The sequence below is a fragment of the Melospiza melodia genome, chromosome 1 (assembly GCF_035770615.1).
Source record: "Melospiza melodia melodia isolate bMelMel2 chromosome 1, bMelMel2.pri, whole genome shotgun sequence".
Taxonomy (NCBI): Eukaryota; Metazoa; Chordata; class Aves; order Passeriformes; family Passerellidae; genus Melospiza; species Melospiza melodia.
In genome coordinates this window covers 173,485,988-173,512,579 of record NC_086194.1, presented here as the reverse complement: position 1 = coordinate 173,512,579, position 26,592 = coordinate 173,485,988, and the positions used below count along the sequence as shown (strand labels likewise).

The 26,592-nt window shown below is 58.1% G+C and overlaps 3 protein-coding genes across 3 annotated transcripts in view; 1 reads left to right on the top strand and 2 right to left on the bottom strand.

The window, feature by feature from the left end:
- LOC134428593 (ribosome biogenesis protein BOP1-like) overlaps nt 1-14,486 on the bottom strand; it is an 88,404-nt gene extending 73,918 nt beyond the window's left edge. The window contains exons 1-3 of the mRNA XM_063175423.1: nt 14,269-14,486; nt 8,987-9,157; nt 3,026-3,136 (exon numbers count right to left, since the gene is read on the bottom strand). Of these exons, the coding sequence (XP_063031493.1) occupies nt 3,026-3,136; nt 8,987-9,157; nt 14,269-14,277 (291 nt within the window). The 5' untranslated portion in view covers nt 14,278-14,486. The remainder of the gene's footprint in view (nt 1-3,025; nt 3,137-8,986; nt 9,158-14,268) is intronic.
- Nucleotides 14,487-15,394: 908 nt separating this feature from the next.
- Nucleotides 15,395-20,134, bottom strand: TMEM276 (transmembrane protein 276). The gene is made up of 3 exons (XM_063175411.1): nt 20,081-20,134; nt 17,568-17,687; nt 15,395-16,162 (listed from the first exon to the last, which is right to left on the bottom strand). The coding sequence occupies exons 2-3, from the start codon at nt 17,670-17,672 to the stop codon at nt 15,608-15,610; spliced, it is 660 nt and encodes a 219-aa protein (XP_063031481.1). The 5' UTR covers nt 17,673-17,687; nt 20,081-20,134; the 3' UTR covers nt 15,395-15,607.
- A 718-nt stretch (nt 20,135-20,852) lies between these two features.
- Nucleotides 20,853-26,592, top strand: part of LOC134417613 (maestro heat-like repeat-containing protein family member 1) — a 51,088-nt gene continuing 45,348 nt past the window's right edge. Inside the window, 1 exon segment of the mRNA XM_063155073.1 lies at nt 20,853-20,857. Coding sequence (XP_063011143.1) covers nt 20,853-20,857 — 5 coding nt within the window.

The window sequence follows — 26,592 nt, the reverse complement described above, 5'->3', positions numbered from 1 at the left end:
CATCTCCCAAAATTCCCTCCCTGGGTTAATCCTGGTGTTCACAAGGTGAAATCCATGGAAAACTTCCCTTAGGACGGGGTCAGGAATTAATTAGGATTGGGATACGACGGAGCCATTCCTGAAATTCAGGGATAAGGAGCATCAAACCCGAATCCCAGAGTTTTCCCGAGTTTTTCCAGGGTTTTTTGGGAACAAAGGCTCTGGAACGGCTCAGGGCAATTCCAGGATAAGGAGCACCAAAGGCAAATCCTGGAGTTTTCCCGAGTTTTTCCAGGGTTTTTTTGGGAACAAAGGCTCTGGAACGGCTCAGGGCAATTCCAGGATAAGGAGCACCAAACCCGAATCCCGGAGTTTTCCCGAGTTTTTCCAGGTTTTTTTTTGGGAACAAAGGCTCTGGAACGGCTCAGGGCCGGGATCAGCGCTCCCCCCTCTGGCAGCTCCGGGAATGCGTTCCCGAGCTCTTCCTCACATTCCCAGAATTGTTATTCCAGGGAAATCCCGATGAACCCGGCTCCGGGGGCGGCCTTGGCTCAGGAGGAGCCTCTGGAAAAATCTCCAGGATCTCCCTGGGGGGTTCTGGGATCCCTCTGGAATTTGGTGGCGCCATCCTGATCCCATTCCTGATCCCATTCCCAATTCTATTTCCAATCCCATTCCTGATCCAATTCCCATTATCCCATCCCCAATCCCATTCCGGATCCCATTCCTGATCCCATTCCCGATCCCATTCCTGACCTCATTCCTGATCCCATTCCCGATCCAATTCCTGATCCCATTCCCAATCCCATTTCGGATCCTATCCTCTATCCCATTCCTGATCCAATTCCTGATCCCATTCCCAATCCTATCCTCGATCCCATTCCTGATCCAATTCCTGATCCCATCCCCCATCCCATCCCTGATCCCATTCCCGATTCAATTCCTGATCCCATTCCCAATCCCATTTCGGATCCTATCCTCTATCCCATTCCTGATCCAATTCCTGATCCCATTTCCGATCCAATTCCTGATCCCATTCCTGATCCAAATCCTGATCCTGATCCCATTTCCGATCTCATTCCCGATTCATTCCCATTATCCCATTCCTGATCCCATCCCCAATCCCATTTCTGATCCAATTCCTGATCCAATTCCTGATCCCATTCCCATTCCCAATGCCATTCCCGATCCCATTCCCAATCCCATTCCTGATCCCATTATCCCGTCCCCGACCCCATTATCCCATTCCCAGTGTATCCCAGCCCTTCCCAGCTCGTTTTTCCAGCCGTAATTCCGCATTTCTCCCCCTCTCTGAGGTTCTGTCCCGCTCGGGGCTGCGGCTCCCGGGGCCTTTTCCAGGAGAATTCCGGGCTCGCTCATGCCGCCCCCGGAGCGCCGGGAATTGCCAGGGCCGGTAATGGATTGAGCAGGGATCGGGGAAGGGCCCAGCCCTGCGGATATTCCAGAGCTCTTCCCAAGGTTTCTCCGAGGCTGGGAACGCTGGGAAAGCTCAGGGAGCTCTGGAATTCCGGAGCAGGAGCGTCAGGAATGATCCCATATGGAATTCGCGACTTTCCCGAAATTCCCTCCCTTCCAAGAGCCGACACAGAGACAGAAATCAGGGAATTGCAGAGATTGGAAAAGGCTGAGCCTGGCTCTGTCCCCATCCCACATCCACAGGGATGGGAATTCCAGCTGGGAATGGGGATCCCAGCCTGGAATTCCAGGCAGGAATGGCAATTCCAGCCAGGCGCAACATCCACAGGGATGGGAAATCCTGGCAATGGGGACTCCAGCCCAGAATTCCAGCTGGGAATGGGGATCCCAGCCCAGAATTCCAGCTGGGAACGGCGATTCCATCCCGGCCATGCCCCCATCCCACATCCACAGGGATGGGAATTCCAGCCGGGAATGGGGATCCCAATCCAGAATTCCAGCTGGGAATGGGGATCCCAATCCAGGATGAGCCCCGACAGCTGCTCCAGACTTTTCCCAACTCCATCGTTTTTCCCAGACACCGAATCCATCACTTCCATCACACCAAATCCATCGCTTCCATCTCAGATCCAGGAAAAATTCCAGTCAGGAATGGCAATTCCAGCCTGGCCACATCCACAGGGATGGGAATTCCAGCTGGGAATGGGGATCCCAGCCTGGAATTCCAGCTGGGAATGGGGATCCCAGCCTGGAATTCCAGCTGGGAATGGGGATCTCAGCCCGGAATTCCAGCCGGGAATGGGGATCCCAGCCTGGAATTACAGCCAGGAATGGCAATTCAAGCCAGGCACAACATCCACAGGGATGGGAAATCCTGGCAATGGGGACCCCAGCCCAGAATTCCAGCTGGGAATGGGGATCCCAGCCTGGAATTCCAGCTGGGAATGGCAATTCCAACCTGGCCCTGTCCCCATCCCACATCCACAGGGAAGGGAAATCCTGGGAATGGGGATCCCAGCCTGGAATTCCAGGCAGGAATGGCAATTCCAGCCAGTCCACATCTACAGGGATGGGAAATCCTGGCAATGGGGACTCCAGCCCAGAATTCCAGCTGGGAACGGTGATTCCATCCCGGCCATGCCCCCATCCCACATCCACAGGGATGGGGATTCCAGCTGGGAATGGGGATCCCAGCCCAGAATTCCAGCTGGGAATGGGGATCCCAATCCAGGATGAGCCCCGACAGCTGCTCCAGTCTTTTCCCAAATCCATCGTTTCTCCCAGACACCGAATCCATCACTTCTATCACACCAAATCCATCGCTTCCATCTCAATTCCAGGATAAAATTCCATTCAGGAATGGCAATTCCAGCCTGGCCACATCCACAGGGATGGGAATTCCAGCTGGGAGTGGGGATCCCAGCCCAGAATTCCAGCTGGGAATGGGAATCCCAATCCAGGATGAGCTCCAACAGCTGCTCCAGTCTTTTCCCAAATCCATCATTTCTCCCAGACACCGAATCCATCACTTCCATCACACCAAATCCATCGCTTCCATCTCAATTCCAGGATAAAATTCCACAAATTCCATGAATTTTTTGGATCCTACCTCCTCATCCGAGCTGTCCTCCTCGTACTCGTCGTGGACAACCAAATCCTGCTTCCCTTCCAAGGGGGAATCGTCTTCCAAGGCTTTCCTCTTCCCAGGAGCCCCTTTGGCCTGGAAAACCGGGAAAGAGCAGCTCAGTGAAATCCCAGCACAAAATTCCCGGGATTTTTTGTGCCAGGGAAGGAAAGGAGCTCCCAGCCTGGAAGGGATTGGGATGGGAATGGGAAATTCCTCGGGATGAGGAGCCAGGAACAAGCCCAGGCATGGATCCATGGAAAAGGGGCTGTGGAACACCAGGGAAAATGGGAATTCTGTCCCGCTCAGTTTGGGAATGAGCTGGGAATGTGCAGGGGGAGCTGGGAATTCCAGGAGAATCCCAGAGCCTTTTCCAGGGGTTTTTCTGGGAGAGCCGCAGAGGGGTTTCAGATGGGAAACAGGGAATGGCTGCCCATGGAAAACTGGGATTTTGGGATGGAATTCCCAGAGAACCCAGGGCTGGAGCAGCGCTGGAATAGGAGGAGGTGTGCTTTGGGAATGGGATCATCCCTGAAATCCCCTCCATTCCCACCCCATTCCCAGCATCCCTGCCCTCTCCAGCAGGGAATTCCCAGGGAATCCCACCCCATTCCCACCCCCTTATCCCGGATTTTCCCCTCTCATCCCGGGATTCCCAAGGTTTGGGATTGAGGAGAATCCTCCCCATTCCTGGGAGCCCAAACTTGCCCAAATCCCCTCGTTTTGCCCCAATTTCTGGGAAGAAAAGGGAAATTGCAGAGGAGAATTCCAGAGCCTTTTCCAGGGGATTTCTGGGAGAGCTGCAGAGAGGATTGGGATGGGAAACAGGGAATGGCTGCCCATGGAAAACTGGGATTTGGGGATGGAATTCCCAGGGAATCCAGGGCTGCCAAAGGGGGAGTGGGATTCAGGGAATGATTGGAAAAGTGGGATTGGGGTCAGGATTCAGGGAATGGCTTGAAGAGTGGGGTCAGGATTGAGGGAATAATTACAAAAGTGAGGTCAGGATTTAGGGAATGATTGGAAAAGCAGAATTGAGATTCAGGGAATGACTGGAGAAGTGGGGTCAGGATTCAGGGAATGACTGGAACACGGGATTTCTGTCAGGATTCAGGGAATGATTGGAAAAGCAGAACTGGGATCCAGGGAATGACTGGAAAAGCAGGATCAGGACCCAGGTTTGATTGGCAAAGTGGGGTCAGGATTCAGGGAACGGCTGGAACACAGGATTTGTGCCAGGATTCAGGTCTGATTGCAAAAGCAGGATTTGTGTCAGGATTCAGGGAACGGTTGGAAAAGCAGGATCAGGATCCAGGTGTGATTGAAAAAGTGGGATTGGGGTCAGGATTCGGGGAATGGTTGGAAAAGTGGGGTGAGGATTCAGAGAATGACTCCAAGAGTGGGGTCAGGATTCAGGGAATGATTGGAAAAGTGGGATTTGCGTTGGGATTTAGGGAGTGACTGTAAAAGTGGGGTCCGAATTCAGGGAATGACTGGAAAAGCAGGATAGGTATTCAGGAATGATTGGAAAAGTGGGATTGGGGTCAGGATTCAGGGAATGACTGGAAAAGTGGGGTCAGAATTCAGGGAATTATTGGAAAAGCAGGATTGGGATTGAGGAAATGACTGGAAAAGCAGGATCAGGATTCAGGGAATGGTTGGAAAAGCAGGATCAGGATTCAGGGAATGGTTGGAAAAGCGGGGTCGGGATCAGGATTCAGGGAAGGGCTGAAAAAGCAGGATTTCTGTTGGGATCCAGGGAACGACTGGAAAATCAGGACCAGGATCCGAGTCTGATTGGAAAAGCAGGATTCGAGTCAGGATCCAGGGAAGGGCTGGCAAACCGGGCTGAGGACGGGGCTCTGATGGCTAAAGCAGCCCCGGCGCTCCCGGCGGGAGCTGTAAAACCCGCGCTGTCCCCGGCGGATCCGGGGGCACGGCCGGAGCAGGGATGGGATTACCGGCAAAACAAAGGCGGCTTTAAGGGCCGCAGGAGCCCCGCGGGGAGCCGGGATAGCCGGGATAACGCTTTTCCCAGGTTTTTGGCGCTGGGATGGGGCTGGAGTTGGGTTTCACCTTCCCCGGCTGCCCCCGCCTGCCTGCGGCTGGAGACGGAAAATCCCGGAAAACCCCGGCGTGACCGGCCTGGCCCGGGCTGTCCCGGTCCATCCTAATCGCTCCCAGTCAGTCCCAGTCCCTCCCAGTCTGTCCCGGTGTGCCTTAGTCAGTCCCAGTCCATCTCAGTCTGTCTCAGTCCCTCCCAGCTCATCCCAGTCCTTCCCAGGCCCTCCCAGTCAGTCCCAGTCAATCCCAGTCTGTCCCACTCTATCCCAGTTCCTCCCAGCCTATCCCAGTCCCTCCCAGTCTGTCCTAATCCCTCCAAGTCCCTCCCAGCCTATCCCAGCCTGTCCCAGTCTGTCCCAGTCTGTCCCAGTGCCTCCCAGTCTCTCCCCATCCTTCCTACTCCCTCCCAGTGCCTCCCAGTCTGTCCCAGTGTGCCCTAGTCAGTCCCAGTCCATCCCAGTCCATCCCAATCTGTCCCAGTCCCTCCCAGTCTGTCCCAGTTTGGTCCCAGTCTGTCCCTGTCCCTCCCAGTCTGTCCCAACCAGTCCCAGTGTGCCTCAGTCAGTCCCAGTCTGGCCCAGTCCATCCCTATTTGTCCCAGTCCATTCCAGTCTGTCCTGGTCGGTCCCAGTGCCCCCCAGTCTGTCCCAGTGTGTCCCAGTCCATCCCAGTCTGTCCCGCAAGGTCCCAGGCCATTCCAGTCCCTCCCAGTCTGTTCCAACCAGTCCCAGTCTGGCCCAGTACCTCTCAGTCTCTCCCAGTCAGTCCCAGTGCCTCCCAGTCTGTCCCCAGCTCTCCCAGTCTATCCCTGTCTGTCCCAGCGCCTCCCAGTCATCCCAGTCCATCCCTATCTGTCCCAGTCCGTCCCAGTCCATCCCAGTCTGTCCCACTGTATCCTAGCGTGTCCCAGTCTCTCCCAGTCCATCCCTATCTGTCCCAGTCTCTCCCAGTCCATCCCAGTCTGTTCCAGTCTGTCCCACTGTATCCTAGCGTGTCCCAGTCTCTCCCAGTCCATCCCAGCCAGTCCCAGTTCCTCCCAGTCAGTCCCATAAAAACCCTGCTTTTCCACAAAAAACCCAATCAGCCCTGGAGCGCTCTGGGAACAGACCTGGAGAAAAGTGGGAGCTTTGGGAACAGCCCTGGAAAAGTCTGGGAGCTTTGGAAATGACCCTGGAGCAATTTGGGAACAGTCTGGAGAAGTTTGGAAGCTCTGGAAGTGACCCTGGAGCAATCTGGGAGCTCTGGGAACAGCCCTGGAGTGGTGCTGGAGCAGCCCTGGAGAAGTTTGGAAACTCTGGAAGTGACCCTGGAGCAATCTGGGAGCTCTGGGAACAGCCCTGGAGTGGTGCTGGAGCAGCCCTGGAGAAGTTTGGAAACTCTGGAAGTGACCCTGGAGAAAAGTGGGAGCTGTGGAAAAGCAGGAGACCTGGGAAGAGCCTGGGAGAAAAATGGGAGCCCTCGGAACAGCCCCGGAGAAGTTTGGGAACAGCCCTGGAAAGGTTTGGGAGCTCTGGGAACAGCTCTGGAGTGGAGTAGGAGCAGTTCTGGAAAAGTTTTGGAGCTCTGGGAACAGCCCTGGAGTGGTTTGGGAACAGCCTGGAGTGGTTTGGGAATTCTGGAAGTGACCCTGGAGCAATCTGCGAGCTCTGGGAACAGCCCTGGAAAAGTCTGGGAATTCTGGGAAAGCCCTGGAGAAGTTTGGGAGCTCTGGAAATGACCCTGGAGCAATGTGGGAGCTCTGGGAACAGCCCTGGAGTGGTCTGGGAACAGCCTGGAGAAGACTGGGAATTCTGGAAGTGACCCTAAAGCAATCTAGGAACTCTGGGAACAGCCCTGGAAAAGTTTGGGAATTCTGGGAAAGCCCTGGAGAAGTTTGGGAGCTCTGGAAATGACCCTGGAGAAAAGTGGGAACAGCCCTGGAGAAGTTTAAGAATTCTGGGAAGAGCCTTGAGTGGTTTGGGAGCTTTGGGAACAACCCTGGGGAAAAGTGGGAGCTGTGGGAGAGCCCTGGAGAAATCTGGGAACATCTCTGGAGCAGGGTGGGAGCTCTGGGAATGACCCTGGAGCAAAGTGGGAGCTCTGGCAACAGCCTGGAGTGGTTTGGGAGCAGTTCTGGAGAAGTCTGGGAATTCTGGAAGTGACCCTGGAGCAATCTGGGAGCTCTGGCAACAGCTCTGGAAAAGTTTGGGAGCTCTGGGAACAGCTCTGGAAAAGTTTGGGAGCTCTGGGAACAGCTCTGGAGAAAAGTGGGAGCCCAAGGAAGAGCTCTGGAGTGGTTTGGGAGCTTTGGGAACAGCCCTGGAGTGGTTTGGGAACAGCTTGGAAAAGTTTCAGAGCTCTGGGAACAGCCCTGCATCAATTTGGGAGCTCTGGGAACATCCCTGGGGTGGTTTGGGAGCAGCCCTGGAAAGGTCTGGAAACTCTGGAAGTGACCCTGGAGAAAAGTGGGAGCTGTGGAAACGACACTGGAGAAAAGCAGGAGATCTGGGAAAAAATGGGAGCTCTGGGAGCAGTCCTGGAAAAGTTCTGGAGCTCTGGAAGTGTCCCTGGAGCAAAGTGGGAGCTGTGGGAACAGCCCTGGAGTGGTGTGGGAGCAGCCCTGGAAAGATTTGGAAACTCAAAGTGAGTTGCCACTGGAGAAAAGTGGGAACAGCCCTGGAGCAAATTGGGAGCTCTGGGAACAGCTCTGGAAAAATTTAAATTTAAGAGCTGTGGGAATAACCCTGGAGAGAAGTGGGAACTGTGGGACCAGCCCTGGAGAAGTCTGGGAGCTCTGGAAATAACCCTGGAGAAGTTTGGGAGCTCTGGGAATAACCCTGGAGAAGTTTGGAAGCTCTGGGAATAACCCTGGAGAAGTTTGGGAGCTCTGGGAATAACCCTGGAGAAGTTTGGAAGCTCTGGGAATAACCCTGGAGAAGTTTGGGAGGTGTGGGAAGATCCCTGGAGAAGTCTGGGAGCTCTGGGAAGATTCCTGGAAAACTCAGCTGGGCACAGAGGGATGGGAAGGGAGAAACTGCAGGAAAGGGATTGAGCTGGAGACAGGACATGGAATGGGAATATTCTGGAATTCTGGAATGGTTTGGGACGATCCCATTCCCATAGGGCTGCTCCCGCTGTCCCAGGGTGTTCCAGGGATGCAGCAGCCCTGGATTCCCTGGGAATTCCATCCCCAAATCCCAGTTTTCCATGGGCAGCCATTCCCTGTTTCCCATCCCAATCCCCTCTGCAGCTCTCCCAGAAATCCCCTGCAAAAGGCTCTGGAATTCTCCTCTGCAATTTCCCTTTTCTTCCCAGAAATTGGGGCAAAACGAGGGGATTTGTGCAAGTCTGGGCTCCCAGGAATGGGGAGGATTCTCCTCAATCCCAAACCTTGGGAATCCTGGGATGAGAGGGGAAAAATCCGGGATAAGGGGGTGGGAATGTGGCTGGGGTGGGATTCCCTGGGAATTCCCTCCTGGAGGAGCCAATCTGGGAATGGGGTGGAAATGGAGGGGATTTCAGGGATGATCCCATTCCCTGCTATTCCAGTGCTGGAGCAGCCCCAGATTCTCTGGGAATTCCATCCCAAAATCCCAATATTCCATGGGAAGCCATTCCCTGTTTCCCATCCCAAACCCCTCTGCAGCTCTCCCAGAAAAACCCCTGGAAAAAGCCCTGGGAAGTTTAATTTCCCTTTTCCCCACAATTTTCTCTAGAACAGACTCATCCCTATCCCTGAATCCTAATTATTATTACTAATCCTCACATTAATTATTCCAACTTCTGGAAAAGTGGCTCAAGGTCAATCCATTCCTGGATTTTGAGAAGCAGAGCACCCCAGGAATGTTCAGGAATGGGATGGGAGCCCCCAGATCCAGGGCAGGATCACAGTCAAGCCCTTACCTGTGTCTGAGGAGCTGAGGGGCTCCCGGGGGCTTCTTCCTCATCCTCCTCCTCCTGCTCCTGCTCCTCATCATTCCCGGAGGATTCGCTGTCGCTTCCCGAATCCTCGAGGCCGGAATAAACGCTCTCCTCACTCTCTGAGAGCTCCTCGCTGCCTCCAGAGGGGCTGGGCTGCAAGGGACAGCAGGGCAGGGTGACAACGGGGACACAATGGGGACACAGGGGACCCTCGAGCGTGGTGGGGCTCTGATAGAGACACCCCCACACTGCTGGAGCCCCCCACGGTTTTTGGGTACCGCCCTCAGAACCAGGCTGGACCCCACCAGTTGCGGGGTCAGGATAGAATGAGACCCCCCAAATTCCTGTAGCACCCTCAGGACTGGGTCAGACCCCTCCCATGTTATTGGGTACCCCTCAGAACCAGGCTGGACCCCCCAAATGTTGGGTCAGAACCAGGCTGGACCCCCCAAAATACTGGGTCAGGACCCCCCCAAATGCTGGGTCAGGAGCAGACCAGACCCCCCTCCAAATGCTGGGTCAGGACCCCCCCAAATGCTGGGTCAGAACCAGGCTGGACCCCCCCCAAATGCTGGGTCAGGAGCAGGCTGGACCCCCCCCAAACCCCGGGTCCCCCCTCAGAACCGGGTCAGACCCCCCCACCCCAATTGCTGGGTTCTCCCTTCAGACCACACTGGACCCCCCCCAAATGCTCAGTCCCCACCTCAGACCAGGCTGGAGGCCCCCAATTCCTGGTTCTCCCTCCAGGTACCTGACAGGGCCAGGTATCACCCTCGGGAGCCCAAACACCCTCAAATTGCCAGGTCCCCCTTCAAGGCCAGACCCCCTCATGTGGACCACACCAAAACCCCCCAATTACGGGGTCACCCCTCACCAGGATAGGACCGGGTTCCTCCCTCAAGACAAGGCCAAATCCCCCTCTCACTGCTGGGTTTCCCCTCACAGAGACCAGGCTGGACCCGGCCATTCCCAGGTTCCCCTCACGGAGACCAGGCTGGACCCCACCATTCCCAGGTTCCCCTCACGGAGACCAGGCCGGACCCCGCCATTCCCGGGTTCCCCTCACAGAGACCAGGCTGGACCCCGCCATTCCCGGGTTCCCCTCACAGAGACCAGGCTGGACCCGGCCATTCCCGGGTTCCCCTCACGGAGACCAGGCTGGACCCGGCCATTCCCGGGTTCCCCTCACAGAGACCAGGCTGGACCCCGCCATTCCCGGGTTCCCCTCACAGAGACCAGGCTGGACCCGGGCATTCCCGGGTTCCCCTCACGGAGACCAGGCTGGACCCCGCCATTCCCGGGTTCCCCTCACGGAGACCAGGCTGGACCCAGCCATTCCCGGGTTCCCCTCACGGAGACCAGGCTGGACCCGGCCATTCCCGGGTTCCCCTCACAGAGACCAGGCTGGACCCCGCCATTCCCAGGTTCCCCTCACGGAGACCAGGCTGGACCCCGCCATTCCCGGGTTCCCCTCACAGAGACCAGGCCGGACCCCGCCATTCCCGGGTTCCCCTCACAGAGACCAGGCTGGACCCCGCCATTCCCGGGTTCCCCTCACAGAGACCAGGCTGGACCCCGCCATTCCCGGGTTCCCCTCACAGAGACCAGGCTGGACCCGGCCATTCCCGGGTTCCCCTCACAGAGACCAGGCTGGACCCGGCCATTCCCGGGTTCCCCTCACGGAGACCAGGCTGGACCCGGCCATTCCCGGGTTCCCCTCACAGAGACCAGGCTGGACCCCGCCATTCCCGGGTTCCCCTCACAGAGACCAGGCTGGACCCGGGCATTCCCGGGTTCCCCTCACGGAGACCAGGCTGGACCCCGCCATTCCCGGGTTCCCCTCACGGAGACCAGGCTGGACCCGGCCATTCCCGGGTTCCCGTCACGGAGACCAGGCTGGACCCGGCCATTCCCGGGTTCCCCTCACAGAGACCAGGCTGGACCCCGCCATTCCCAGGTTCCCCTCACGGAGACCAGGCTGGACCCCGCCATTCCCGGGTTCCCCTCACAGAGACCAGGCCGGACCCCGCCATTCCCGGGTTCCCCTCACAGAGACCAGGCTGGACCCCGCCATTCCCGGGTTCCCCTCACAGAGACCAGGCTGGACCCGGGCATTCCCGGGTTCCCCTCACGGAGACCAGGCTGGACCCCGCCATTCCCGGGTTCCCCTCACGGAGACCAGGCTGGACCCGGCCATTCCCGGGTTCCCCTCACGGAGACCAGGCTGGACCCGGCCATTCCCGGGTTCCCCTCACAGAGACCAGGCTGGACCCCGCCATTCCCAGGTTCCCCTCACGGAGACCAGGCTGGACCCCGCCATTCCCGGGTTCCCCTCACAGAGACCAGGCCGGACCCCGCCATTCCCGGGTTCCCCTCACGGAGACCAGGCTGGACCCGGCCATTCCCGGGTTCCCCTCACAGAGACCAGGCCGGACCCGGCCATTCCCAGGTTCCCCCTCACGGAGAACAGGCTGGACCCCGCCATTCCCAGGTTCCCCTCACAGAGACCAGGCTGGACCCCGCCATTCCCGGGTTCCCCTCACAGAGACCAGGCTGGACCCCGCCATTCCCGGGTTCCCCTCACGGAGACCAGGCCGGACCCCGCCATTCCCGGGTTCCCCTCACAGAGACCAGGCCGGACCCCGCCATTCCCGGGTTCCCCTCACGGAGACCAGGCTGGACCCGGCCATTCCCGGGTTCCCCTCACAGAGACCAGGCCGGACCCCGCCATTCCCGGGTTCCCCTCACAGAGACCAGGCTGGACCCGGCCATTCCCGGGTTCCCCTCACAGAGACCAGGCTGGACCCGGCCATTCCCAGGTTCCCCCTCACGGAGAACAGGCTGGACCCCGCCATTCCCAGGTTCCCCTCACAGAGACCAGGCTGGACCCCGCCATTCCCGGGTTCCCCTCACAGAGACCAGGCTGGACCCCGCCATTCCCGGGTTCCCCTCACAGAGACCAGGCTGGACCCGGCCATTCCCGGGTTCCCCTCACAGAGACCAGGCTGGACCCCGCCATTCCCGGGTTCCCCTCACAGAGACCAGGCTGGACCCCGCCATTCCCGGGTTCCCCTCACGGAGACCAGGCTGGACCCCGCCATTCCCAGGTTCCCCCTCATCCAGACCAAACCCTCCCCAAATTATCAGGTTCCCCCACAACAGACCAAATCCCCCTCACTGCCGGGTTCCCCCTCATGGGGACCAGGCCGGAGCCCCCCAGTTATGGGGTCCCCCCTCACCAGGATAGGACCGGGTTCCTCACTCAGGACAAGACCAAATCCCCCTCTCACTGCTGGGTTTCCCCTCATGGGGACCAGGTTGGATCCCGCCATTCCCGGATCCCTCCATTCCTCCATTCCCGGGTCCCCCCTCACGACCAAGCCAGACCCCTCTCACTGCAAGTTTCCCCCTCACGGACACCAGTCCAGAACCCCTCTCCCCATTTTCTGGTCCCCCCTCACCAGGATAGGACCAGGTTCCCCCCTCAGGACAAGGCCAGACTCCCCTCACTATTGGGGTTTCCCCTCACAGAGACCAGGCTGGACCCCGCCATTCCTGAGTTTCCCTCACAGAGACCAGAATGAACCCCACCATTCCCGGGTTCCTCCTCCCCCAAACCAGGCCAGACCCTCCCCAAATTATCAGGTTCCCCCACAAGAGACCAAATCCCCATCACTGCCAGGTTTCCCCTCAGGGGACCAGCCTGGATCCCATCATTTCCTGGTTCCCCCCTCACCAGGGCTGGGTATCACCCTGAGGAGCCCAAACCCTCCAAATTACCGGGTCCCCCTTCAAGGCCAGACTCACTCATGGAGACCAGGCGGGAGCCCACTAATTATGGGGTCCCCCCTCACCAGAATAGGACAGGGTTCCTCCCTCAGAACAAGGGCAGACCCTCCCCAAATTGCTGGGTCCCCCCTCAGGATAAGACCAAATCCCCCTCAGTGTTGGGTTCCCCTCACAGAGACCAGGTTGAATCCCGCCATTCCCGGGTCCCCCCTCACTCAGACCAAGCCAGATCCTCCCCAAATTGCCGGGTCCCCCCTCACGACCAAGCCAGACCCCTCTCACTGCAAGGTTCCCCCTCACGGACACCAGTCCAGAACCCCTCTCCCCATTTTCTGGTCCCCCCTCACCAGGATAGGACCAGGTTCCCCCCTCAGGACAAGGCCAGACTCCCCTCACTATTGGGGTATCCCCTCATGGAGACCAGGCTGGACCCCACCATTCCCGGGTTCCCCTCACAGACCAGAATGGACCCTGCCATTCCCGGGTTCCCCCTCACCCAAACCAGGCCAGACCCTCCCCAAATTATCAGGTTCCCCCACAAGAGATCAAATGTCCCTCACTGCCAGGTTCCCCCTCACAGAGACCAGGCTGAAGCGCCCCCCATTTCCCAGTCCCCTCTCACTAAGACAAGGCATGGTATGATCCTCAGGAGCCCAAACCCCGTCAAATTGCCAGGTCCCCTTCAGGACAAGGCTAAACTCCCTCATGGAGACCCGGCCAAAACCCCACAATTATGGGGTCCTCCCTCACCAGGATAGGACCGGGTTCCCCCTCAGGACCAGAGCAGACGCCCCCTAACTACCGGGTTCCCCTCACAGAGACCAGGCCGAACCCCGCCATTCCTGGACCCCTCCATTCCCAGGTTCCCCCTCACACAGACCAAGCCAGACCCTCCTCAAATTGCCAGGTTCCCCCACAAGAGACCAAATCGCCATCACTGCCGGGTTCCCCCTCACAGAAACCAGGCTGAACCCCGCTACTCCTGGACCCCTCCATTCCTCCATTCCTGGGTCCCCCCCGAGGACCAAACCAGACCCTCCTCAGATTGCCGGTTCCCCCCACACCGAAACCAGGCCAGACCGTCCCCAAATTGCCCCGTCCCCCCCACACCAAAACCAGACCAGACATTGCCGGGTCGCCCCTCAGGACCAAAGCAGACCCTCCCCAAATTGCCTAGGCCCCCCTCAGGACCAAACAAGATCCTCCCAAAACTGCCGGTTCCCCCTCACGAAAACCAGGCCAGACCCTCCCCAAATTGCTGGGTCCTCCCTCAGGACAAGACCAGACCCCCTCTCACTGCTGGGTTCCCCCTCACGGACACCAGGCCGGACCCCCTTCATTTCCCGTTGTCCCCTCACCGGGACACGGCCAGCCCCTCCCCGTTGCCATGTCAATGCCAAATGTGTCCCCTCCTTCCCCGCTGCCATGACAACCCCGCGTGTGCCCCCGTTCCCCCTTCCCGGTCACCCCCGGACCTGCTCCATGGTGGCGGCTCCGCGTGCGCCGCCGAACACGTGGGCGCGGGTCACAGGGACGGCCACGCCCCCGCCCGCCGCGCTTCCGCCTTGCCGCGACCCCGCGCAGCTCTCGAGGGCGGGGATCCCGCTCCTGGGCAGGGCGGGATAACGGGAACGAGAGATAATAACGGGGAAAGATAACGAGAAAGATAACGGGAATGGAGCGGCAGCGCGGGAAAAAGTGAAAGCAATGTGCGCATGCGCAAAGCCCGCCGCGCCGCCGAACCTGCGCATGCGCACATCGGCAGCCGCGGCATAGGTGGGGCGGGGGCAGAAATGGGCGTTGCTTTTGGGGCGTGGCTGCAGCGTAGGGGGCGTGGTCAACAGGGGAAATGGGCGTGTCTCAAGCGCGAGGGGCGGGGCCAGGCGTGACAGGGCCGTTCCCTTGGGAGGGCCCCGCCCAGGTATTGCCAGCCACGGCCAAGGGGCGTGGTCTGTGTGGGCGTGGCCTGTGTGGATGGGGCGTGGCCAAGTGCGCAGGGATACGGACCAGTATGGACCAGTATGGACCAGTAAGGACCAGTCTGGGCTTGCCCCGCCCCCCCCACCCAATTGTCACCGCAGGGACCCCAAAGTGCCACCTGAGGGTGCCCTGCCCAGAGCCACCAGTAGTGCCACTAGCACTGTCACCCGTGTGTCACCCCAGTGCCACCACCACTGTCACCAGAGCCACCAGTGTCACCAGTGCCACCCCCCACTGTCACACCAGTGTCACCAGTGGCACCTCAGTGGCACCTCAGGGTGCTGGGACCGAGCCCTGCCCAGTGCCACCAATGGTGCCACCAGCACTGTCACCCCAGTGCCACTCCAGTGCCATCACAGTGCCACCACCACTGTCATCTTAGTGCCGCCACCCCAGTGCCACCACCCCAGTGCCACATAAAGCCACCACAGAGCCACCAGATGCGCGTCATCCTCCCTTTAATGGTGTCCCCACAGTGCCACCACCACCCCAGTGTCACCACCCCAGTGTCACCCAAAGCCACCAGCCAATGCCACCACCCCAGTGCCACCAACACCGCCAGCAGAGCCACCACCCCAGTGCCACCCCAGTGCCACCCAAAGCCACCACAGAGCCACCAGCTGGGTGCCACCCTGCTGTCCTTTATTGGTGTCCTCGCAGTGCCACCACCCCAGTGCCACCCTGCTGTCCTTTATTGGTGTCCCTGCAGCGCCACCACCCCAGTGCCACCCCAGTGCCACCCCAGTGCCACCCTGCTGTCCTTTATTGGCGTCCTCGCAGTGCCACCACCCCAGTGCCACCTCAGTGCCACCCTGCTGTCCTTCACCGGTGTCCCTAGTGTCCCCTGCGCTGCTCCCGCAGTGTCCCCAGCAGCGCCACGCTGGCCGCCACCCTGACCCAGGGGACGGCGCCCGGTGCCACCGCGTCCCCGAGCGCCACCAGCGCCGCCGCCGCCGCCCCGGGGACGCTGCCCGTGAGCGCCGCCAGCGCCAGCAGCGACGCCGCCGTCAGCGCGGTGACAAAGTGGCCCGCGGGGACAAAGCGGCCCTCGGCGACGAAGCGCGGCCACGCCGCCGCCAGCGCGGCCACCGCCGTCCCCGAGGCCAGCAGGACCCCGGCGGTGGCACCGTCACCGCTCAGGCGGTGGCACCCGAAGGCCACCAAGGGCTGGCACAGCACCGAGCAGATCCAGGAGCCCGGGGGCGCCTTGGGGACATCGCGGGGACAGGAAGGGGACGGCGGTGGTGGCGCCTTGGGGACATCACGGGGACATTGAGGGGACGGCGGTGGTGGCGCCTTGGGGACATCGAGGTGACACAGAGGGGACATGGCGGTGCTGGCGGCCACCAGGGCCTGCAGGAGGAAACCGGCGGCCGGGCCTGGGGTCACCTGCGGGGACATCGAGGGAACATTGAGGGGACACCATGGGGACATTGAGGGGACATTATGGGGACATCATGGGGACATGGTGGGGACATCAAGGGGCCACCATGGGGACACTGAGGGGACATTGAGGGGACACCATGGGGACATTGAGGGGACATGGTGGAGACATGGTGGAGACATTGTGGGGACAGTACGGGGACATTGAGGGGACATTATGGGGACACCATGGGGACATTATGGGGACATCAGGGGGACATGGTGGGGATGTCATGGGGACATTGAGGGGACATTGGGGGGACATCAAGGGGACATCAGGGGGACATTGAGGGGACATCAGGGGGACACCATGGGGACATTGAGGGGACATTATGGGGACATTGTGGGGACATTGAGGGGACATGGTGGAGATATTGTGGGGACATGGTGGGGACATTATGGGGACATCAGGGGGACATGGTGGGGACATGGTGGGGATGTCATGGGGACATTGAGGGGACATTGAGGGGACATCAGGGGGACACCATGGGGACATTGAGGGAACATTATGGGGACAAGGTGGGGACATCAGGGGGACATCATGGGGACGTTGGAGGTGTCATGGGGACATCGGGGGGGACAGGGGTGGTGGCCAGGCCACTTGTCACATGTGGGGACATCGAAGGGACATCATGGGGACATTGTGGGGACATCACAGGGACATTGTGGGGATGTCATGGGGACATTGTGGGGACATTGAGGGGACATCGGGGGACATGGTGGGGACAGGGATGGGGACACCATGGGGACATTGTGGGACATCAGGGGACGTTGTGGGGACAGGGGTGGTGGCCCGGCCATCTGTCACCCGCGGGGACATCACGGGGACATTGTGGGGACATCAGGGGGACATTGTGGGGACATCGGGGGACATCACGGGGACATTGTGGGGCCAGGGGTCAGGGCATGGCACGGTTGCAAAGGTGACATGGCACAGGTGACACAGGTGACACAGGTGACACAGGTGACACTGCCCCCCTGCTCCTGCTGTCCCCACTCCTCCCTGTCCCGGGTGTCCTCAGGGTGTCCCCAATGTCCCCAGAGTGTCCCCAGAGTGTCCCCAATGTCCCCAGGCTGTCCCCAATGTCCCCAAGGTGTCCCCAATGTCCCCAGGGTGCCCCCAGTGTGTCCCCAAGGTGTCCCCAATGTCCCCAATGTGTCCTAGGATGTCCCCAATGTCCCCAGGCTGTCCCCAATGTCCCCAATGTCCCCAGGGTGTCCCCAGGATGTCCCCAATGCCCCCAAGGTGTCCCCAATGTCCCCAATGTGTCCTAGGATGTCCCCAAGGTGTTCTCAGGGTGTCCCCAATGTCCCCAGGGTGTCCCCAGGGTGTCCCCAATGTGTCCTAGGATGTCCCCAAGGTGTCCCCAACCTGTCTGGTGGCGATGGCACAGCCCAGGCTGGTGACACAGAGCGCGGCGTGTGACACCACGGCCACCCCGGCGGGTGACACCACGGCCACCCCGGTGTCCCCCATGGCGCCCTCGGGGACCTGCGGGGACAACGGGGGGGGGGCACTGAGGGCACGGGGTCCCCTCCCCCCCACTGTCACCTGCCCTGGCCCCAAGGTGTCCCCAAGGTGTCCCCAAAGTGTCCCCAAGGTGTCCAAGGTGTCTCCAGTGTCCCCAAGATGTCCCCAGTGTCCCCAAGGTGTCCCCAAGGTGTCTCCAATGTCCCCAAGGTGTCCCCAAGGTGTCCCCAAGGTGTCCCCAAGATGTCCCCAAGGTGTCCCCAAGGTGTCCCCAAGGTGTCCCCAAGATGTCCCCAAGGTGTTCCCAAGGTGTCCCCAAGGTGTCCCCAAGATGTCCCCAAGGTGTCCCCAAGATGTCCCCAAGGTGTCCCAGGTGTCTCCAGTGTCCCCAAGATGTCCCCAAGGTGTCCCCAAGGTGTCCCCAAGGTGTCCCCAAGATGTCCCCAAGGTGTCCCCAAGGTGTCCCCAAGGTGTCCCCAAGATGTCCCCAAGGTGTTCCCAAGGTGTCCCCAAGGTGTCCCCAAGATGTCCCCAAGGTGTCCCCAAGATGTCCCCAAGGTGTCCCAGGTGTCTCCAGTGTCCCCAAGATGTCCCCAAGGTGTCCCCAAGCTCTCCCAGTGTCCCCCTGTCCCCTCCCTTGGCCCAGTGTCCCTCAATGTCCCCAAGGTGTCCCCAAGGTGTCCCCAAGCCCCTCCCGTGTCCCCAAGGTGTCCCCAAGCCCCCCGGTGTCCCCAAGATCCCCCCAGGTGTCCCCTCCATGTGCCCAAGTCCTCCCAATGTCCCCAATGTCCCCAAGGTGTCCCCAAGCCCCTCCCGTGTCCCCCAGGTGTCCCCATGTCCCCTCCCCTGGCCTGATGTCCCCAAGGTGTCCCCAAGGTGTCCCCAAGCCCCCCCAAGGGGTCCCCATGTCCTCAAGCCCCCCTGATGTCCCCAAGGTGTCCCCAAACCCCCCACAATGTCCCCAACCTCCCCCCGTCATCCCCCCCTGTCCCCCCCCCCGTCCCCCAGGTGTCCCCAAGCCCCCCCAATGTCCCCCTCAATGTCCCCAAGCCCCCCTCTGATGTCCCCAAACCCCCCCAATGTCCCCAAAACCCCCCAGGTGTCCCCAAGCCCCCCCAGGTGTCCCCAAACCCCTCAATGTCCCCAAGCCCCCCTCTGATGTCCCCAAACCCCCTGTGATGTCCCCAATCCCCCCCAATGTCCCCAAACCCCCCCAGGTGTCCCCAATCCCCCCCAATGTCCCCAAACCCCTCAATGTCCCCAAGCCCCCCTCTGATGTCCCCAAGTCCCCCCAATGTCCCCAAGCCCCCCTCTGATGTCCCCAAACCCCCCCAATGTCCCCAAGCACCCCCAATGTCCCCAAACCCCCCCAGGTGTCCCCAATCCCCCCCAATGTCCCCAAACCCCTCAATGTCCCCAAGCCCCCCCAGGTGTCCCCAAACCCCCCCAGTGTCCCCAAGCACCCCCCCGGTGTCCCCAACCCCCCGCTGTCCCTCTGTCCCCTCTCCTGTCACCCCTGTCCCGCTGTCCCCAACCCCCCCCAGTGTCCCCAACCCCCCCAGTGTCCCCAAGCCCCCCAATGTCCCCAGTGTCCCCCCCGGCATGCCGGTGTCCCCTCCCCTGTCCCGCTGTCCCGGTGTCCCCACGGCCCTCCCCTGTCCCGGTGGCTCCCGGTGTCCCCAAGCCCCCCCAATGTCCCCAACCCCCCAATGTCCCCAATGTCCCTCCTCTGTCCCGCTGTCCCCAAGCCCCCCGAGTGTCCCCAATCCCCCCCATTGTCCCCAAGCCCCCTCAATGTCCCCAATGCCCCCCACTGTCCCCGTGTCCCCCCCATTGTCCCCAATGCCCCCCCAATGTCCCCCATCCCGCTGTCCCCAACCCCTCCCAGGTGTCCCCAAGCCCCTCTGTCCTGGTGTCCCCCCATCCCGATGTCCCCAAGCCCCCCCATTGTCCCCAATGTCCCCCCGTCCCCAAGACCCCCGAGTGTCCCTAAACCCCCTCAATGTCCCCAAGCCCCCCCAATGTCCCCCCCGCTGTCCCCAAACCCCCGAGTGTCCCTAAACCCCCCCATTGTCCCCAATGTCCCCAATTCCCCCAATGTCCCCCCCCGTCCCCAAGCCCCCCCAATGTCCCCGCTGTCCCCGCTGTCCCCAAGATCCCCGAGTGTCCCTAAACCCCCCAATGTCCCCAATGTCTCCAATCCCCCCAATGTCCCCAATGTCCCCAAGCCCCCCCAATGTCCCCCCCGCTGTCCCCAACCCCCTCAATGTCCCCAACCCCCCCATTGTCCCCAATGTCCCCAACCCCCCCAATGTCCCCAACCCCCCCAATGTCCCCAATGTCCCCATTGTCCCCAAGCCCCCCCATTGTCCCCCCTGTCCCCCCCTGTCCCCGTGCCCCCCCCCCCCCGGTACCGCCACTTCCGGCAGCAGCCGCGAGCCCGGAGCGCGCGCGGGGCCGGGGGCGTGTCCGAGCGCGCTGATTGGCTGAGAGCCCTACAGGGCGGGCCCCAGCGCGCTGATTGGCTGGGGACTCTGCTGGGCGGGGCTAACTGGCCATATATGGAGATCCCGCCGCGGTGGGCGGGGCTAAGGGCGGCGAGAGCGCCGGGGTGGGCGTGGCTTGGCGTGGGCGGGGTTAACTGGGTCAGGGAGGGCTGGGATTGGCTGGGTTATGGGGTGGGCGGAGTTAATTAGGGTAATTGGGGCTGGGGATGGGATACTGAGTGTGGATTGATGTGGGTGGGGCTAATTAAGGTAATTAGGGCTGGGATACTGGGTGTGGTTATGGATGGGCGGGGCTAATTAGGGTAATTAGGGCTGGAGATGGGATACTGAGTGTGGATTGACGTGGGTGGGGCTAATTAAGGTAATTAGGGATGGGATACTGGGTGTGGTTATGGATGGGCGGGGCTAATTAGGGTAATTAGGGCTGGAGATGGGATACTGAGTGTAGATTGATGTGGGCGGGGCTAATTAGGGTAATTAGGGCTGGAGATGGGATACTGAGTGTAGATTGACGTGGGTGGGGCTAATTAAGGTAATTAGGGATGGGATACTGGGTGTGGTTATGGATGGGCGGGGCTAATTAGGGTAATTAGGGCTGGGGATGGGATACTGAGTGTAGATTTATGTGGGCGGGGCTAATTAGGGTAATTAGAGCTGGGGGTCAATGTTGGGCGTGGTTATGGGGTGGGCGGGGCAAATTAGGGTAATTAGGGGAGTGTTATGAGGTGGGTGGGGCTAATTCTGGTAATTAGAGCTGGGGTTGAATGTTGGGTGTGGTTACAAGGTGGGCGTGGCTAATTAGGGTAATTAGGCTGGGTACAATGGCTACGGTTAGGAGTGCGTGGGGTTAATTAGGCTAATTAGGGCTGGGGGTTGGATAATGGGTGTGGGAATGTGTGGGAGGGGCTAATTAGGATAATTAGGGCTGGGGATGGGATTGTGGGTGTAGATTGATGTGGCTGGGGCTAATTAGGTTAATTAGGGATGTGTTAGGGGTGGGTGTGGCTAATTAGGGTAATTAGGGATGTGCTATGAGGTGGGAGGAGCTAATTAGTGTAATTAGGGCTGGGGATGAGATAGTGGGTGTAGATTGATGTGGGCGGGGCTAATTAGGGTAATTAAGGCTTAGGATGGAGTATTGGGCGTGGTTATGTGTGGGCAAGGCTAATTAGGGTAATTAGGTTTGTATTATGGGCTGGGCGAGGCTAATTAGCATAATTAGAGGTGGAGATTGGCCGTTGGGCGTGGTTACAGGGTGGGCAGGGCTAATTTGGGGTCATTAGAGAAGGGGATGAGGTGTTGGGTGTAATTATGGGTGGGCGGGGCTAATTAGGGTCGTTAGGGCTGGGGATGAGATGCTGGGCATCGTTATGCATGGGCGGGGCTAATTAGGGTAATTAGGGCTGGGGTGGGGCACTGGGTGTGGTTATGGGTGGGCGGGGCTAATTAGGGTAATTAGGGCTGGGGTGGGACACTGGGTGTGGTTATGGGTGGGCGGGGCTAATTAGGGTAATTAGGGCTGGGGATGAGCTGTTGGGTGTGGTTATGGGTGGGCAGGGCTAATTAGGGTAATTAGGGCTGGGGTGGGGCACTGGGTGTGGTTATGGGTGGGCGGGGCTAATTGGGGGCGTGTCCAGGCGTGCCCAGGTGTGGAGCCCGAACCCCAAACCCCAAATCCCAAACCCTGAACCCCAATCTCCAATCTCAACCCTAAATCCAAACCCCAAACCCCAAATTCCCAAATTCCCAATCCAGAACCCCAAATTCCCAAATCCCCAATCCGCAATCCCAAATTCCCAAAATCCCAAAGTAGCCACGATCCAATCCCCAGCCCCCAGACCCCTCCCACAGGATAAACCCCCAACCCAAAATCCCAAAATCCCCAATCCCAAACCCAGAATCCCAATGCCCAATCCCAATCCTAAATCCAAATCCCAAACCCCCAAATCCAAATCCAAATCCAAATCCCAATCCCAATCCCCAATCTCAATCCTAAATCCAAATCCCCAAATCCCCAATTCCCAATTTCAATCCCAAATCCAAATCCTAAATCCCTAAATCCAAATCCCAATCCCAAATCCCCAATCCCTAATCTCAATCCTAAATCCAAATCCCAAATCCCCAAATCCAAATCCCAATCCCAAATCCCCAATCCCTAATCTCAATCCTAAATCCAAATCCCCATCCCAAATCCCCAATCCCCAATCTCAATCCCAAATCCAAATCCCAAAATCCCAAATCCCCAATCTCAATCCTAAATCCAAATCCCAAATCCCCAAATCCAAATCCCAATCACAAATCCCCAATGCCCAATCCCAAATCCCAAATCCAAATCCCAAAATCCCAGACCCCAAACTCCTGCCCATTCTCTGCCCCTCCCCAGGTCCCTTCCCCTCCCCCGGGATAAACCCCAAACCCCAAATCCCAATCCCAAACCTCAATCCCAACCCCAAACCCTGAACCCCAATCCCAATCCTAAATCCAAATCCCAAAATCCTCCATCCCAAATCCCAATCCCAAATCCCAAATCCCCAAATCCCAGCCCCAAACCCCTCCCCTTCCCCCCCCCCCCCCGCCCAGGTCCCTCCCCCGGGATAAATCCCAAACCCCAAACTTCAAACCCCAAACCTCAATCCCAATCCTGAACCCTAAACCCCAAATCCCCAAATCCCAACCCCAAATCCTCATCCCAAACCCAAAATCCCAAATTCCCAAACCCAAATCCCCAATCCCAAATCTCAGTCCCCAATCCCCAATCCCAAACCCCAAATCTCAAAATCCCAAATCTCAGTTTCCAATCCCAAACCCCAAATCCCAATCCCAAATCCCAATCCCAAACCCTGAACCCCAGTCCCCAATCTCAATCCTAAATGCCCAAATCCCAAAATCCCAAATCCCAAATCCCAAATCCCAAAACCCTCCATCCCAAAATCCCAAAATCCCCAAACCGCTCCCCATCCCCCGCCCCTGGCCAGGTCCCTTCCCCTCCCCTGGGATAAATCCCAAACCCCAAATCCCAAAATCCCAAATTCCCAATTCCTAAATCCCAATCCCAATTCTCCAGTCCTAAAACCCTCCATCCCAAATTCCAAAACCCCAAAACCCCAAAATCCCAATAATCCCGAAATCCCAAATTCCCAAATTCCCAATTCCTAAACCCCAATCCAAACTCTCCAGTTCCAAATCCGAAATCCCCAACCCCAAATCCCCAAAATCCCAAAATTCCCAAATCCGGACCCCCAGCCCCCTCCCCACGCCTGCCCCCGGCCGGGTCCCGTCCCCTCCGCCGGGATAAACCCCAAACCCCAAACCTCAATCTCAAACCCCAAACCACAATTCCCAAACCCCAAATCCCAATCCCAAACCCTGAACCCCAATCCCCAATCTCAATCCCAAACCCCAAATCCCAAAATCCCAAAATCCCAAACCCCAATCCCCAATCCCAAATCCCAAAATCCCAAACCCCAATCCCCAATACCAAATCCCAAACTCCCAAACCCCAAATCTTGAAATCCCAAATCTCAATTTCCAATCCCAAATCCCCAAATCCCAAATCCCCAAATCCCAAATCCCAATCTCTAAATCCCAAACTCCAATTCCAAATCCCAATTCCAAATTCCCAATCCCCAATCTCAATACTAAATCCAATTCCCAAATCCAAACCCTAAATCCCAAAATCCCAAATCCTGAGCCCAGATCCCCGATCCCAAACCCTAAACCACAAATCTCAGTCCCAAACCCCAAAATCCCAAATCCCCAAATGCCCAATCCCAAACCCCAAAACCCCAAAACCCCAAACCCCAAATCCCCAAATCCCAATTCCCCAAACCCCGGCCTCAACTCTCCAGTCCAAACTCTCCAATCCCAAATCCCAAAATCCCCAACCCCAGTTCCCCAATCCCCAACCTCAAACCTAAATCCAAATCCCAAACCTCAAATATCCAATCCCAAACCGAAATCCCAATCCCAACTCTCCAGTCCCAAAATCCCAAATCCCAAATCCCCAGACCCCAAACCCCTCCCCATCCCCCTCCCCCCAGGATAAATCCCAAACCCCAAACCCAAACCCAATCCCAAACCTCAATCCCAATCCTGAACCCTAAACCCCAAATCCCCAAATCCCAACCCCAAATCCCAATCCCAAATGCCAAACCCCAAATACCAATCCCTGAACTCCAATCCCCAATCTCAACCGTAAATCCCCAAATCCCCAAATCCCAAACCCCAAATCCTCCATCCAAATCCCCAATCCCAATCCCAACTCTTCAATCCCAAAATCCACCATCCCAAATCCCCAAATCCCAAAATCCCAAATTCCCAAAATCCCAAAATCACAACCCTCAGACCCCTCCCCATCCCCCTCCCCGCCCAGGTCCTTTCCCCTCCCCGGGATAAATCCCAAACCCCAAATCCCAAAATCTCCAATCTCAATTCCCCAATCCCAAATCCCAAATCCTGATCCCCAATTTCAATTCCCAAATCCCAAACCCCCAAGCACAAACCGCAATCCCAAACCCCAAATAACAAACCCCAAAACCCAAACCCCAATTCCCCAGTCCGAAATCCCAAAATCCCAAATCCCAGATTCCCAAATCTCAGTCCCAAACCCCAAATTCCCAATCTCAATTCCCAACCCCAATCCCCAATCTCAATCCTAAACCCAGATCCCAAATCCAAATCCCAGAACCCCAAAATCCCCAATGACCGATCCCAAACCCCAAATTCCCAAATCCCAGTCCCAATTTGCCAACACCCAATCCCAACTCTCCAATCCCAAATCCCAATCACAAACCCCAGTCCTTAACCCCCAATCCCAAATCCCAATTTCCAGTCCCCAAAATCCCAATCCCAAAATGCCCAGTCCCAATTCCCCAAATCCCAATCCAAACTCTCCCAATCCCAAACCCCAAAATCCCAAACCCAAAATCCCCAGACCCAATTCCCCAAATCCCAATCCCAACTCTGCCACCCCAAACCCCAAAATCCCAATCCCAAAATCCCCAGACCCAATTCCCCAAATCCCAATCCAAACTCTCCCAATCCCAAACCCCAAAATCCCAAACCCAAAATCCCCAGACCCAATTCCCCAAATCCCAATCCAAACTCTGCCATCCCAAACCCCAAAATCCCAATCCCAAAATGCCCAGTCCCAATTCCCCAAATCCCAATCCAAACTCTCCCAATCCCAAACCCCAAAATTCCCAATCCCAAAATCCCCAGACCCAATTCCCCAAATCCTAATCCCAACTCTGCCATCCCAAAACCCCAAAATCCCAAACCCAAAATCCCCAGACCCAATTCCCCAAATCCCAATCCAAACTCTGCCATCCCAAACCCCAAAATCCCAAACCCCAGACCCCAGACCCAATTCCCCAAATCCCAATCCCAAATCTGCCACCCCAAAATCCCAAAATTCCCAACCCCAGACCCCAGACCCCTCCCCACGCCCGCCCCCGTTCAGGTCCCGTCCCCTCCCCCGGGATAAATCCCAAACTCCAATCTCAAATCCCAAAATCCCAAATCCCCAAACCCCAACCCCCAAATTCCCAATCCCTAATCCAAACTCTCCCAATCCCAAAATCCCGAATCCCAAACCCCAAACCCCTCCCCACGCCTGCCCCCAGCCAGGTCCCGTCCCCTCCCCCGGATAAACCCCAAACCCCAAACCTCAAACCCCAAACCTCAATCCCAATCTGAACCCTAAACCCCAAATTCCCAAATTCCCAAAATCCCAAACCCCAAATCTCGAAATCCCAAATCTCAATTTCCAATCCCAAACCCCAAATCCCAATCCCAATCCCTGAACCCCAATCCCCATCTCAGTCCTAAATCCCCAAAACCCAAAACCCCAAACCCCAAATAACATACCCCAAAACCCCAAACCCCAAATCCCCAATCCAAAATCCCAAAATCCCAAATCTCAGTCCCAAACCCCAATCCCCAATCTCAGTCCTAAATCCAGATCCCAAATCCAAATCCTAAATCCCTGAAATCACAAAATCCCAAACCTCAAACCCCAACCCCCAAACCTCAAATCCCCAGTCCCAATAACCCCAAATCCCGAAATCCCAAAATCCCAAATCCTCCATCCAAATCCCAAATTCCCAATCACCAATCTCAATCCCAAATCCCAAAATCCCAAATTCCCAACCCCCAGACCCCTCCCCACGCCCGTCCCTGCCCAGGTCCCATCCCCTCCCCCGGGATAAACCCCAAACCCCAAACCCCAAACCCCAAATCTATTCCACAATCCCCAATTCTAAATCCCCAACCCCCAATCCAAATCCCGAAATCCCAAATCCCAAACCCAAAATCCCAAAACCCCAAAATCCCAAACCCCCAATCCCAAACCCTGAAATCCCCAAATCCCAAAATCCCAAATCCAAATCCCAAAATTCCCAACCCCCAGCCCCCTCCCA

What these genes read in the sequence shown, in the direction of transcription:
- TMEM276 (XM_063175411.1), bottom strand. Translation starts at nt 17,672, where the DNA reads ATGGGGGACACCGGGGTGGCCGTGGTGTCACCCGCCGGGGTGGCCGTG. An exon ending in GTGCCATCGCCACCAGACAG is followed by an intron (nt 16,163 to 17,567) that starts GTTGGGGACACC and finishes ATGTCCCCGCAG; the next exon opens with GTGACCCCAGGCCCGGCCGC.